This window comes from Rasamsonia byssochlamydoides, assembly GCF_041956645.1.
Source record: "Rasamsonia byssochlamydoides strain NRRL 3658 unplaced genomic scaffold VTN77scaffold_4, whole genome shotgun sequence".
NCBI classification, from domain to species: domain Eukaryota; kingdom Fungi; phylum Ascomycota; class Eurotiomycetes; order Eurotiales; family Trichocomaceae; genus Rasamsonia; species Rasamsonia byssochlamydoides.
In genome coordinates this window covers 1-13,923 of record NW_027192387.1, presented here as the reverse complement: position 1 = coordinate 13,923, position 13,923 = coordinate 1, and the positions used below count along the sequence as shown (strand labels likewise).

The 13,923-nt window shown below is 49.2% G+C and overlaps 6 protein-coding genes across 6 annotated transcripts; 3 read left to right on the top strand and 3 right to left on the bottom strand.

Annotated features, from left to right (window-relative positions):
* Positions 1-237: 237 nt before the first annotated feature.
* Positions 238-631, bottom strand: VTN77DRAFT_5356 (uncharacterized protein; the record flags this gene model as incomplete). The annotated part of the gene is made up of 3 exons (XM_069421516.1): positions 238-380; positions 434-518; positions 590-631. 3 exons carry the CDS (start codon positions 629-631, stop codon positions 238-240), a joined length of 270 nt encoding a protein of 89 aa, XP_069281511.1.
* A 492-nt stretch (positions 632-1,123) lies between these two features.
* VTN77DRAFT_5355 (uncharacterized protein) lies at positions 1,124-3,369 on the bottom strand (the record flags this gene model as incomplete). Its single annotated transcript, XM_069421515.1, has 7 exons — positions 1,124-1,419; positions 1,512-2,204; positions 2,268-2,336; positions 2,388-2,556; positions 2,629-2,793; positions 2,855-3,048; positions 3,126-3,369. 7 exons carry the CDS (start codon positions 3,367-3,369, stop codon positions 1,124-1,126), a joined length of 1,830 nt encoding a protein of 609 aa, XP_069281510.1.
* A 2,145-nt stretch (positions 3,370-5,514) lies between these two features.
* On the top strand, positions 5,515-7,729 carry VTN77DRAFT_5354 (uncharacterized protein; the record flags this gene model as incomplete). Its single annotated transcript, XM_069421514.1, has 5 exons — positions 5,515-5,649; positions 5,743-6,706; positions 6,760-6,782; positions 6,832-7,282; positions 7,341-7,729. 5 exons carry the CDS (start codon positions 5,515-5,517, stop codon positions 7,727-7,729), a joined length of 1,962 nt encoding a protein of 653 aa, XP_069281509.1.
* An 804-nt stretch (positions 7,730-8,533) lies between these two features.
* Positions 8,534-9,148, top strand: VTN77DRAFT_5353 (uncharacterized protein; the record flags this gene model as incomplete). Its single annotated transcript, XM_069421513.1, has 1 exon — positions 8,534-9,148. One exon carries the CDS (start codon positions 8,534-8,536, stop codon positions 9,146-9,148), a length of 615 nt encoding a protein of 204 aa, XP_069281508.1.
* Positions 9,149-10,790: 1,642 nt separating this feature from the next.
* On the bottom strand, positions 10,791-11,960 carry VTN77DRAFT_5352 (uncharacterized protein; the record flags this gene model as incomplete). The annotated part of the gene is made up of 2 exons (XM_069421512.1): positions 10,791-11,071; positions 11,129-11,960. 2 exons carry the CDS (start codon positions 11,958-11,960, stop codon positions 10,791-10,793), a joined length of 1,113 nt encoding a protein of 370 aa, XP_069281507.1.
* Positions 11,961-12,318: 358 nt separating this feature from the next.
* On the top strand, positions 12,319-12,697 carry VTN77DRAFT_5351 (uncharacterized protein; the record flags this gene model as incomplete). Its single annotated transcript, XM_069421511.1, has 3 exons — positions 12,319-12,348; positions 12,425-12,491; positions 12,537-12,697. The coding sequence occupies 3 exons, from the start codon at positions 12,319-12,321 to the stop codon at positions 12,695-12,697; spliced, it is 258 nt and encodes an 85-aa protein (XP_069281506.1).
* Positions 12,698-13,923: the final 1,226 nt, after the last annotated feature.

Sequence of the window (13,923 nt, the reverse complement as noted above, 5' to 3'; positions counted from 1 at the left end):
GTATGGAGTATTCTGTACTCCGTACTTTGTCCTCTCGCCGGACTCCTGGAGAGACTTCCCCTGCCGTCCCTTAGACTACCTCCTCAGGAAGGTGACAGGGATCACGTTCGACGGCACTGCAATTAGCCCGGAATGCAAATTAAATCCATGTAACTCTGTGGGCTGCAGCAGCAGCTTCAGTGGTCGGACCGTCGGCCCCCAGGCTCTCCAACCTTGGGCTCCACTGCGATGCTGTCTCTAGACTGTTGCGGGGAACAGCTGTGGCCGGCGGATCCGGAGAACGGCGTTAACGGCGGCCTCATTGGCTTCCGAAATCACAGGCCCGGCTAACCCCCAGAGCCACCAGGCCAGTGCCGTTCCCAGCAAATAATCTCTGAGTCCTGCAGGACTCAGGCAGCAACGAGGCCTCAGCCACAGCATTCTGATCTGATACCGGTGTGCGAACTTCGCATAGATCGACAATCCAGAATTCTCAGGGGCTCAGAGCGCCGTTCAGGTGGTGTACGGAGTATTGAATACTGTAGAGCTCCTGGAAGAGATCAGCCATGCCTGAACCAAGTAAAGCCCTTCGAGAATTCTGTTCACTTACTCCGTACTCTTGATTGGCGATGCGAGTGGAGCCAACTGCCATTGACTTGTTATGGGGATTGTTCAACTGCCGAACCATGAATGGAGGCCCAACGCAAGGTCCAGTGATCCAGGTCACGTGCCCAGACAATACAAAAGCAACAAAGCAGCATAAGCAACATATCAATTGCAATTCACCCTTATACACTGCAAAGAAACTGGGTCTGGTGGTTGAGTGGTCTCCTACATTCTCTACAGCTTCCTAATTGGGGGCAGTAGAGGAGGTTCTGGTTTCGAAACCCCCTATCATTCATCCATCATTCCAAGAGAGGGAGGTTGTGTTTTTATATCACTCTGATTATTTTTTTTTCTCCCATTCATTGTTAGAAGTGCTTTGCTTGCTATGGTATATATATACTGCGCTGTGAATTATATCCAAAGAAAATTCAAAAATTCATGCAAACTTCGAGACAAACCAAAAGCCAGATACTTGCAGTCATTACCCAGTACCAAAACAAAATCCAAATGCATGCAGAAGTCATCAGGTTGAACCAAATCAATGAGAGCCATTTGCCTCTCCATTTACAGCTGCGACTGCAGCCTCCGATCCATTCGTACCCGCTGCTACTTTGTTGTGGTTATTGTTCAATGCCGCATCATCGACAAAGTCATTGACCGGAGTCGGGAAGTCAACCTGGTCATCATCCAGGTAATCAACGTTGACCGTCCTGTTCTTCTCGTCCACAGTCATGCCATCCCCGAACCACCCGTTCGGATTGTCATTGACGTATTCGTACTCGAAGTCTTCCCAGCGGGGGTTGGCGAAGGTCTTCATTGCGTGGAGGGAGGAGCCTGTTGATACGATTTCATCAGTAATGTCAATGTCATCAAGATAGAAGCGAGAGAGAGAGAGAGAGAGAGAGACGAAATCCGCTGAAACTCACCCGGCCACAGCGCAATGACTCTTCCATCCTCCTTGCCTCCCTTGTACCAGCTCCGACACTTAGTGCTGAACACCGTCTTTGTAAAGTACTGTTCGCAGTGCTTCGTGAACCGTTCGACCGCCTCCCGGCGCGGTGCCATGGCCCGGATGTTATCCCGCTGCATCTTGGCCACGCACGCGGTCATGTAGTCGATCTCCTTCTCGATGAGAAGGAGCAGACTCCCTGCGCCCAACGCGGCATTGGGCCCCAAGCAGATAAAGTAGTTGGGAAATCCATCAGTCGCGATCGCTATGTAGGTTTCGGGAATTTCTCTCCATTTGTCGGCGAGCGACACGCCGTTCCGCCCGATGATGGGGAATCGCGGGGAGAAGGTTGTGTCAAAGCCTGTGGCACAGACGATCGCGTCCACGGGGCGGTGCTTGCCATCTGCCGTGCGGATCCCGTCTGCGTCGATCTCGGCGATCTCGGTGGAGATTACTTCCACTTTGTCATCTGTGAGGGCTTCCAGGTATCCCGGGCCGGGAGTTAGTCGACGACATCCTGGAGGGAACGAGGGGAGTAGCTGGTCTAGGAGCTCCGGTTTCCGTGCCAGGCGCCTCTTCATGTTCTGGGCGAAGAAGTCGGGCCCGGCGAGTTGTTCGGGTGTGCCTTTGAGGGTCACCCGGTGATTGGACTGGAGTTCGAGTTCAATCTCTGCCTTCATTAGCTTGCTCACCGTCTAGAATAGTGGGTTTCCTCTTCCTTTCAGGTGCTTACCTTTCCTGAACTTCTGATAACACTGTCGATCGGTTTTGAATCTTTCAATTTCTTCAGCCGTGAATGAGACTGAAAAATGTCAGCGCACTGTGATACGGGAGTGGATTGCTGCACGCCTACTGTTGTCCAATCCTGCCCCTCCTCGTTCATCGATCTTCTCTCGAGCGAACGTCGGAGACAGCCACGTTTTGCCCCGGGCATAATGGTCGATATGAGCAACGTCCGGAAGCATTGCGGGGACAATCTGGATACCACTCGACCCGTTGCCTATGACGGCGACTTTCTTGCCCTGCGCGAGTGAAAAAGATGAAGGTTAGTCTACATCTGCTAATCGTGAGGAGTAGATTTGACTGCTACCTACCTTGTAGTCGTAGGTTTCATCCCAGTTGGCGCTGTGCAGCAACTTCCCCTTGAAGTCGTGCAGGCCTGGGATATTTGGCCATTTCCAGTTGTTGAGGGCACCCTGACTCGAGATGAACACATCGCACGAATCTGCATAGACCGATCCGTCTTCAACATTTTTTATCTGGTAAGTCAACGATTAGCAAGGTCAGCAATTCTCTGGTAGGCTTTTCTTTTGCACAAACCTGAAGCAGCCATTTGGCCTTGTCCTCGTCCCAACGCGCCTCGACGACTCTCTGGTTGAGCTTGATGTATTTCATGCAGCCATATTTGTGCGCAACCTTCTTCCAATACTGGTGTATTTCCTTTGCGCTCGCATAGAACTGCGACCACTCGGGGTTTGGTTCGAAGGTGGCCTGATATGTGTGTGCCGGAATATCTTGAGAGATACGAAAAGGTTGTCAGTTAGGCGAATCATTGACACCTTTCAGAGGGTATGACAGTCGGGCATCCTACCGCATGCACATCCCGGGTAGCGATTCTCATACCAAGTGCCCCCAACATCGGGATTCTTCTCGTACACGCAGAGATCGAGGTTGCGGATCCGCTGCGCAAACCGGATGCAGGCCGTGATGCCGGAGATGCCAGCGCCCATGATCACGACCCGGATCGGGCGACACTCGTCGATCGCTCTGTCTTCGACGATCCATTTCTCCTGGGGATGGAAGCCATTCCCGTTGTGTTCTACCTCTGTTGGCATGCTTGTATTGAATGACAAGGGAGAAGACACAGAAAAGTGATATAAATAAGGAGCTTTCTCTAGATATATAGAGCTAGAATAATGGATAAAGCATTAAGAGAAAGCAAATAGAGAGCCCAAGTCCTGTATAAGGAATTAGGTAGATATATAGTGTCCTTCTGGAAATCATCTACTGACAGATGAGAGAGTACTAGTGTCGTCGAGAGACGATCCTTTCTCCTTGTGGAGAAAGATGTCCCATTATAAACACTCTAGCCCTGCTTCAACTCCGCATTCTACTACTCCGTAGGTAGGTTTTTTTCCGTTGTCCTTACCGACTTAACCGATACACTCAGGTCAACTCCTCCCCTTTCCGGACCAACAGTCCATGGCAGACCACGAGATGATTGGCGCATTCCTAAACCTCCAAATAACAATCTAACCCGGGGGTAGAGAAGAGGGGAGGGAGATGGGGGTGGGTTAATCCCGGTGAAAGTTCCTCCCCGTGGCCGTGAAGGGGGGAGCCCGAATGGGGGAGGTTAGTAGGTTAGTAGTAGGCTATGTAGTAAGGGGCTTGGACCAGAAAAGTTCCCTTGCGGTCACTGGGAAATACCTAGGTAAGTTAGGTAGTGGCCTGACTTGTTCTTCTGGGGTTTTCTTCTGTCGTCCTTCCCTTCCCCCCGGAAATCCCCCTGCCTCGAAGCCATAGAACAGAAATAGTTGCTGACCGAGAGTTAAGTATCGTTGGGCCTTCCCCACAATCGTATAGACTAGTCAGTCGTTGGTTTTGCGGGGATTCCTCTAAACCCACTCATCACTCGTCTCTCATTGGTCCACCGGTATGCTTGAAGAATTGCCGCGGGAGTGGAGAGAATTCAACGAAAATTACTCCGTATACCACTTTATACCATCGCATTGCTGAGGTAGGGGACGGAATATATAAGATCAGAGTGATTGAAGACCTTAGTTAATGGTTAGCTAACCTTGTTTTCGGGTCATACAGGCTATAATGTCCAGCAAGTGTAGCAGACGGCTGTACAGGACAATTGTGCGAATTTCTTTTGACAGAATGAACAGTCAGAGTTCTTGGGATTGGGAAAACAGTGATTTCATAGATCAGATGTTGCTTACTCTGCAGGCTAGTTTGCAGTTGCACAAGTGGCAGGCATAACACGCAGTTTGTCACGTGCTTAGGCACAGGTAGGTAGGCACCTAGGTGGTGCCTTCTACTTCTGACCAGATAGATAGATCAAGCATCATCCAAGCCCACCTTGATATGACTCCCTAGAACAGGCGAGAAAACAAATATCTATTGATAAGCGAGAGCAAATACGATCAAAACGAAAGACATTGATCCAGGGTTAATCAGACAGATGACGATAGAATAAGGTATAATTAGACTGGTAGATCGTGTAACCAGTCGACCAATGACACCAATGGTGATTTGATTCGTAACCACTACCTCAGAAGGTATCCATCCCAGCTTTGTCGCACAGCCGGTAACTTGCATGTACTGTGCGACGAGAATAGTCTAGATTCAAATTCCTTATCGAGGATAGAGAAAGGCTTTACGGATATATCTGGAATCCGGAACATGCCAGGCCTTCTTGGCGATATAAGACCTCTTTGACGCCTCCGTAGGCAATCATACCAAAAACAAATGCTCAAAATTGAGGTAGAAGAGAGTGGATTATGAGGTTTTTAGAGTCCACGAGTCATCACGTGCCCAGTCTCAGGAAACCCCCCGGATTAAGTGTCTGTGCGGGTTGACGGGACGGGAGTCACGGGACTGCGGGGTAAATTGGGCGGAACTCCACGTTTGGTTTGCCGGCTGCTGACTGATCATTAGGCGAGAATCTTGTAATAAGCATGCCCCCGCTGCAGGGCATGGAGCTCCCCAATATTGTCATTCTTGGTCCAGAATCGACGAATCAGGTTAACGGAACTATATCCGACACGGAATTAGAGTGGCCCGATTTTTGTTCTATTGACATTGATATGACTTTTTTGTTGTCCTTGGTGGATGAAGCGAGAATGGAGAATCAGTAGGCGATAATTCGAGTTGCGGATATATCTCTTTTCTTTTCTTTCTTGTATATAATTCCAGGCTTTTATGAATATCAATTGCTTCGTGCCTACATGGACTTTTGAATAGAATAATCTGGCATGCCCGTGTTCACCGAGTATTCGGCCGCGTCGCGCGAGCTGCGCGTCCTTCCTTCCTTCGCCCCTCCGCTACCCCGCCTGTCTCCCAAACACACGCAGGATGGCCAGGAGAAGTACGAGGTGGTGATTGTGGGAGTATGTACCATGTACTGTACTTGATATTTCTCAATTCCCGAAAAAAAAAACCTGTCGTTCAGATGTGCTGCATCATGCTGATCCACTTCGCAGGCAGGACCTGCGGGTCTGATGCTAGAGCTGCTCCTCGCGCGTTACGGCCTGAGTGACGAGTCCCTCCTCTGCATCGACGCAAAGCCCAGCACTCTCAAGTCTGGCCAGGCCGATGGCCTCCAACCGCGCACCCTCGAGGTTCTCAAGTCTCTGGGCCTCGCGGACGAGATTCTCACCGAGGGATGTCAGATGTGGGAGGTTGCGTTCTGGAACCCGTCCGACAACAAGGAGAAAATCATCGAGAGAACGTCCATTGTACCGGACGTCGCGGTGCCAGCACGCTATCCCCATGAAGTCACGATTCACCAGGGACGGATCGAGAGAATCTTGGAAACAGACTTGCTACGGTACTCGAAGCGCGGCGTCCTGAGAAACAGCAAGCTGATCAGCGTGAAGCTGGACGAGGCGACCGATCCGGAGTTCCCGGTACTGGCAGAAATCGAAGTGAACGGCCAACCCAAGACGATCCGCTCGAAACACCTGGTAGGTGCGGACGGAGCACATTCGGTCGTCAGACGATGCATGGGTCTCAAACTCGAAGGCGAGACAACCGACCACATTTGGGGGGTCGTGGATCTGGTCGTGGACACCGACTTCCCTGATATTCGAAGACGGTGCGCCATTCATTCGCCGGCGACGTCGGTCATGGTCATTCCTCGCGAGCGGATCGCAACGGGGGACTACCTGACCAGGCTATATGTACAGGTTCCGGGGGTCGTCAACCACAGCGATCAGTCTGTATCCAGCAATTCAGCGCGCGACGACGCTCGAGAGCGGAGAAAACAGGTCACGCTGGAAGGGATCTTTCAACATGCGGCAGAAGCTTTCAAGCCGTATTACATTCGACCAAAAGCAGACGGGGCGGTCGACTGGTGGGCCGCATACCAAATTGGCCAGCGTGTGTCCAGTCGATTCACAGTCAAAGACTCCAAGGGGGTGGATCGAGTTTTTATCGTGGGAGATGGTTAGTCAAAGAATGTTTTCAATACGCAAGTCAACTTACTGATGGTTTTTCAGCTTGCCATACGCATAGTCCAAAGGTGTGTACAATACAGGACATCCAAGAATGCTCAAGTTAACCATGTCCAGGCCGGTCAAGGGATGAACGTTTCAATGATGGATTCGTACAACCTAGCGTGGAAACTAGCCTACTCCATCAACGGACTGACAGTCGACTCTGCTGTTCCGGGGAAGCCCGACGCCGTTGTGGACACGTACCACACGGAAAGACACACCATTGCTCAAGAACTGATCAGCTTCGACAAAGCCTTCTCGTCGATGTTCTCGGGGAAGATCGGTGCCGCAGAGGGGCTCTCTCATGAACAGTTTCTCGAGGTCTTCAGCACGGGCAATGGCTTCACCAGCGGATGTGGTATTGAATACCCTGAAAACCTGACTGTGCAGAAGACATTTGAGAACGACGACCAGAATCCGATCGTGGGAACTGACTTTTTGTCCGGTACTCTACGGCCTGGAAGGAGATTGTTGAACGTGAAAGTGAAGCGGCATGCGGATGGTTGCCCGCGCGATTTACAGGATGGTATGCTGATGTATCCGGACAATTGATTCAAGCAAATTAACCGGTTAATCCTTTCTAGACTTCCCCTCAACCGGCCGCTTCCGAGTCCTCTGCCTCACCTCGTCCGATCTCCTCGATCCGCAGGGAACATCAGCCCAGACGCTGACGACAATCAGCTCCTCGCTTCTGCCGCGTTTCCCGCCGTCGCTGATCGAGCAAGTGGTCGTTCACCCACGGCTGGAGAGGAGCTTTGAATGGAAGGACCTCCCTGTCGCGGTCAAGCAGCACTCCGAGATGCGCTTCTACAGCGGGTACGAGATAGATGACGTGTACGGGATTTATGGAGTTGACTCTGCCAAAGGTGGGCTGGCGGTGGTGCGGCCGGATGGGTATGTTGGGGTTACTGCGAGACTGGATGATCTTGGGCGGGTGGAGCGGTATCTTGAGAGCTGTCTGCGGACAGTATGATTTTCTGTCTTAGACAGTTCGTGATCTCAGTATATAGTCCTGGCTACTATTTACTATGAGGATCATCTGGATACCGATATCCATAATCGATATTATCTTCGACGGTAAAGCACTACGTATATTGTATAGAATAAATTGTCAAAAGAGTGTCCATCATTGTGTGGTCTTATCTAAGAGAATGAATCCCGATATAATATGAAATACCACCTTTAATTTTAACCTTGAGCATCCACCATGGACCTCAGTGACTGCAACTCCCAACTTGGAAGAAAGTTCTCCACTGTTGCCTTTTCCGGAAGTCACTTGACAAGAAAAGCAAACTTAAGTCATGTGTCGCACGTGTCGAGGCGCTCGCTCTTTTGAGTCAACTTGCTGAGCGCCCCAGATAGGAGGGTAAGACAATTCTGAAGAACAGCGCCATTGGCTTGCTTGTCATGATACTGCTCATTCCGGACGCATCTCATTGCCTCCCCAAAAATGAGAATAGGCATAGGAATGGGATGTACGGTGCAATGGGTAAGAATTCGAAAATGAAGCAATTCAGATCCATCCCTGTGGAGTTTTAATTGAATGAGGAAAACGGCGCAGCAAGACGAAGGATCGATTCCCTGACGTGGAGGATAATAATGGAACAGACTTGGATCGAGTTACCTGGCTAAGATGGCAGGACTCCTCGACTCTCTGCCTCTGCTTCCTGCGTGCTGATGATACAAAGAACGCATCCGCATATCTGCCCAGTGCAATGACTGACCCTCAATCATCCACACCGTACACCTTCAGATCATCACTCATCCCCGGCAGCGCATGCACCGCACTGATCTTATCGCCAAAAACCCGCAGCTTCCGCTGCCCTCGCGCCTCAAGCCCGATCTTCTCCAACACCCGCTGACTGCGCCGATTCTCGGGGTCGCAGAACCCAAACACGGCCTCGACACCCACCTCCTGTCGCGCATACGCCAACAGACCGACGCCAGCCTCAGAGGCGTAACCCTTCCCGCTCTCCTCGGGCAAAATCGCAAAGCCGATATCCGGCGCCAGATACGCGTTTGGCGGCTCGCCCTTCATCAACGACACGGTGCCGATGGGCGTGCTCTCGGACAGTGGCGCATCGGGATACGGTTTGCGCGAGACGAGGTATATGCCGTACTTATTCCGCGCAAAGTCGGCGTCCACGCGCGTTTTCAGGAACCGAGCCGCTTTCTCAGGCGTGTCGATGCCCGTCCGCCTGCAGGAGTGGATGAAGTCGTCTGTGTTCCAGAGCTGAGTCAGAAAGGCGCAGTGCGCGGGAGAGTCGGACTGGAAGTGAGAGATGTGAAGGTGCTGGGTCGGGATGGAGAATGTGGCCGAGAATCTTCAATCGGGGCCTGTTCGATGATGAATCAATCCACTGGGGGGAGAGAGAGAGAAGGCTGTAAGTAGATCACTCGACAGGCCTGCTTATTATTACTCTGGAAAGCTTCTCAGCACGCCACCCGCCGGCAGTGGTAGTGCCTTGCAACCAAGTCCGACTAGTTCGGAGAAGAAGTCGATTTTCTCAACTGTGTGAGCTGAAAGCTTGGATTGTGGAAGAGGCGCCGTCTGAAATAAATATCAAGGACTTACTCTGCAGGTTACACGCTTATCAGTGATCTCGCCCCCACCTGCTATTCACCACTCTACTGTGTTACATAAAAATTATGCATCCTGTTGTTACATACCTGTTAGAGGAATATTCACCCATAATTGTTGGCCTAGGGAATATAATTTCATGGCTGTGGACCGACCTCTTCTCATAATTGATTATTCAGATTCGATGCAATACCAACACATATACCCAGGTATGTATTTAGACTGATATTTTTCTAATCAAATCACATGAAAAATAATTTCATCCTTCGTGAACCCTGCCTTTGATTTATCAACTAAAGAGGATCTCCTGGTACAATTGAGAAAGGAACAAAACCTATCATGGTCCGAAGTTACAACCCTATTTACAGAACATTTCCCGGGAAGGTCACAGGGATCTATCCAGGTGTACTGGTGCACAAAGCTGGCGTGTAAGAATAAAATGGCCATTACCAGGTCAGGGGTTCCGTGAGATGGCGACCGGATCCAAATGGCAGTGGTCTGCTCCTCGAGCCGCAAGCCTGTGCGCCGCATAGTCGACTGTTCTTGCATCATTTAACTTTTAAAGAAAGGGATTTTGAGGAAGTCTTAGTTTTCAACCCACTCTGGCACAAGCAGAGGTATCTCTGAGTAATTGATGTGGCACTGCATCTGTCAATGAAATAACAGATTTTATCGATAGTTTGACAAGCTATATTAAATATATTAAAGGAAAGGTCCTATCGTTAAGGTACATCTGGTTTGTTTTTGCCTGTAATTATACCATTAAATAGTAAGTCCTACTGCTGAGGCAGTAGGCAGAGCGTGCATAAAACGCTCTCTAAATTTTATAATAAAATTATAATATAAAATCAAGCTAATAAAAGATAAAAATTTTAAAACCAATTGAATTTAACTTGAAATCACATAGATTCCAATTAACACTTTCGAGCTTTTTCTATACATTTTTAATTAATATGGACACGATGAAATTAACTACATTCAAAAACTAAACAAGTTAGAAACAAGCATATCTATGCATTTAAGGCTGAATACGTCTACCTAACCCTCTAATGTGTTGCAGACCCGTTAACTTTCTCCTAAGCATCAGCCATCAACGCATATATCTGCTACGCAGCTTTAGGCACCTTCGGTCCGCCTTCTCCCCCCTCTTCGATGTCGATCATCTCCTGGGCCCAGTTGCAAATAGTAGACGCCAAACCCTCTACCTCAGCCTCGGTATTTGCGGCGTGGAACATGAGTCTGATTCTGCTCTGACCTTTCGGAACGGTCGGATAGTCGATTGGGAACGCACAGAAATTTGCTAGTTGCAGATGGAAGACCAGCCAAAAGTTATAACGCTGCCGGGTCCAGACGGGCACGATGTGCGCCAGAAACTCTCGCGATTCCCAGCCTTCGCTAAGAGGGATCGAGAGGATGCCCATATCGGTAGCTTGATCCCAGACTGGGTTGGAAGTTATAACCTTGAAGAAGTGCTTGACAAGATGCTGGATGTTCTCTTGGGACTAGGCAAAATGTTAGTTATCTCTTGATGACCTAATCTTGGATGAGGAAGGCAAAAATAAGAGATCCAAGTGGAGGCGTCAATTCTTAGCTTCTGCGTTGCACGCGAACTCAGCAGATTGTATCCCGCTCGAATTGCTGCAACCATAGGAAATGAGGGTGCGGTTGTGTAAATGATGGAGCGGGCAAAATTCATCAATGCACTTCGCACAGTTGCGTTTCCAAGTATAACAGCTAAAGAGTCCGAGTCAGGAATAATGTTCAAACATGAGCAATTGGGTAATATCTTACCACCCGTGGAGGCCAACGCCTTTCCACAAGTGTGGAGTCGAATTGCGATCTCATTCTGAATACCTAGGGCACTAACGAGGCCTGAACCCTTGGGGCCCATTATCCCAGTAGCGTGGGCTTCATCCACACAGAATACAACATTTCCCTTGGGGCAGATCTCTTTCACAACCTCGAGGAACTCCTGTACAGGGCAAACGTCTCCATCCATGCTGTATACTGACTCGACGGATACGATGATCGAGCGCGATCCCTGCTTAATCAAGGGCTGCGAGTCCAAGACGGATATCAATGTGTCCCGGAGAGAGTCAACATCGTTATGGCGAAAGGGCATCTTGCAAAGAGCCAAGCTATGTGCCATTCCGTCATGCGTGCTTGCGTGGACGAGTTCATCAAAGACAATTGCGTCGCCTGGTCTTGGGATGGCGGAGTAGATGGCGACGTTGGCTTCATAGCCCGAGCCAACTATGAGGGCGGTCTCTGCACCATGAAAGTCCGCAATCTCCTGTTCAACCTCCTCAATATAATCGTAGTTCCCGTCCATCAGGCGGGAACCTCCACTGTAGAGAGCGAAGTCGGGATGCCGAGCAAGCTCTTCGAGGAACGCCGTGCGAATTTGCCCGGTGGATCCTAGGGAGAGGAGATCGTTGGAGCAGACGTCGACAGCCTGTCCCACTTTCCATGCACTCTTAGTTCGCGTAAACATTCCATGGTCACTTCTTCGAACGTCAAGAGCCTCTTCAAGATTTCGATAGAAAGTTGGAGCATCTTTCATTCCAGGGGCCTTCAATTTCTGGTTCTTGATCCAGGCCGATAGCGCAGCGGCGGCAGACATCTTCGAATTATAGGCCTGAACCGTGTTATCTTGGACGAAAAATACGCAGTGGTTTGATTATATCGATATGAGGATTTTGGTACTCTTAGTGAATCCTACTGACAGACACAGCTGGACTATAGGTAGAAGCGCAAGTAAACGTGCCGGAACACGGAACCCTGACCCGGTCTGAAATTCAATTCAACGCGGGACCCGGAACCTGGCCACCACCACCGGCGGGCAAACGTCCTGCTCTCACGCGGCTGACACAATAAGTTTGACCAGAGGACGACGGTGAATCCAATTGTACTTTCGCTTTTTACGATAGACAATCCGAGTTCATTATACTAGGAAGGCTCTTGATTCTTCTGTCGACAGTATGACGGCAACGCAAGATCTACACGGCAAGGTGCAAACTCTCTCGTTGACCAAGACCTTCAATAATGAGGGTTGATTATCTTCGATTGTACTAATACAATGAGCAGACTATCTTCGTCACTGGGGGCTCTGGAGGACTAGGGAACGCAATATCCAAGGCATTAGCTGCCCGAGGTCAATATTTATTCATCCATTTAATCCTTCCGCTAATTTAGACAGGGGCTCATGTCACAATATTTGCCCGTAGGCAGGGGCAGCTCGACGAAGCGAAGCAAGAAATAATTGCAACTACTTTGAGCGCAAACCAAGAAATCAATGCAGTGGCCCTTGATCTGGCTGATGCTTCTAAGGTTCCGCTTCCCAGGCCCGGCTCAAATTAAGATGTGAGAAAACAACAAGAGCTAGCTCACTAAATTACCAGGTTGATATAGCATTCAGAAAACAGTCTCGAATGGCAGATGTTTTGTATTGTGTAGCTGGCGGCAACCATGCTGACAATGGATTTTATGTGGATATCGAGGCCAATAACCTCGAGCTGCTCGCCTTACGGAAACACTCACAGAAGCACCTAGACTACCAGTCTAGTTTTCTTATTGTCACCACCGAGAAAGACTTGTTTCATTGGCTTTCCAAAGTACTCCGAGAGCTCCTGCTTTAAAATAAATTGATTTCTCACTTCGATCTATTGCAATTCATAATTGATTGATCGATTTATTGATTAATTTTATCCAGAGCCAATTATGTTTTTAGGAGGTCAATAGCCACTTAATACCCTGTAAATATCAGAAAGCCGACAAGAAGACCGGATGACAACAACCAGTTGGAATCCGAGCTTTGTCATGGGGAAGTATGTACGTACATTCATTGTCAATGAGGTCCGCTTTTTCTTCAGTCTGCTTTGGAGAGAAAGGCCGTCTATATACAGCTATGTTTCATAAGTTTCCGCTACAGGCCAATTTCCCCGCAAAACCTGCATATTTCAGACTCAATTTACTCAAAGATATTACATTATAAAGGATGATTTTAAAATAGATTTTTAGTTAGAAAATTGGTCAAATTTATTTTTTTTTGTATAGAAAATTTCTTTATCTAAAGCTGTTGCCGAGTCCGGCAACGCTCAGTGACGGAATTACTAGAAAGGGAAAGAATGAAGCCGTTGAGATATCTATATTGAACCTCTCTACTAGACGACCTGGTTGTGAGAAAGCAGGTAGGAGGAGGTTTGGGGCGCACGGGCCAACGGAGCTGACTAAGCGTGTGGCCGGGAAGCCGGCTGCACCGAGAAAAGCCTATAATAACTACTTTCTTAAGGGTAAAGTTGGTCCAAAATTTCTGTTACGGACCAACAAAACAGGAGGCTGTCCAACACAGCGATGCAGGATGAAACAGTACCCCGCAGATCAGAAATGGATAAACGAGGTCACGTGACTGACGGTTCACTGATAAGATAAGGAAGGAGGTTCCAAGATGCACCGCGAAGGAAGGTTCCAAGATGAACCGTGAAGGAAGCAGGAGGGAGGACCGGATCAAGAAGTTATAAAAGGGGGATCAATCTCATGTATCTAGTCTTTCCTTCGATCGCGCTCAATACAACTCGTTTACTGAG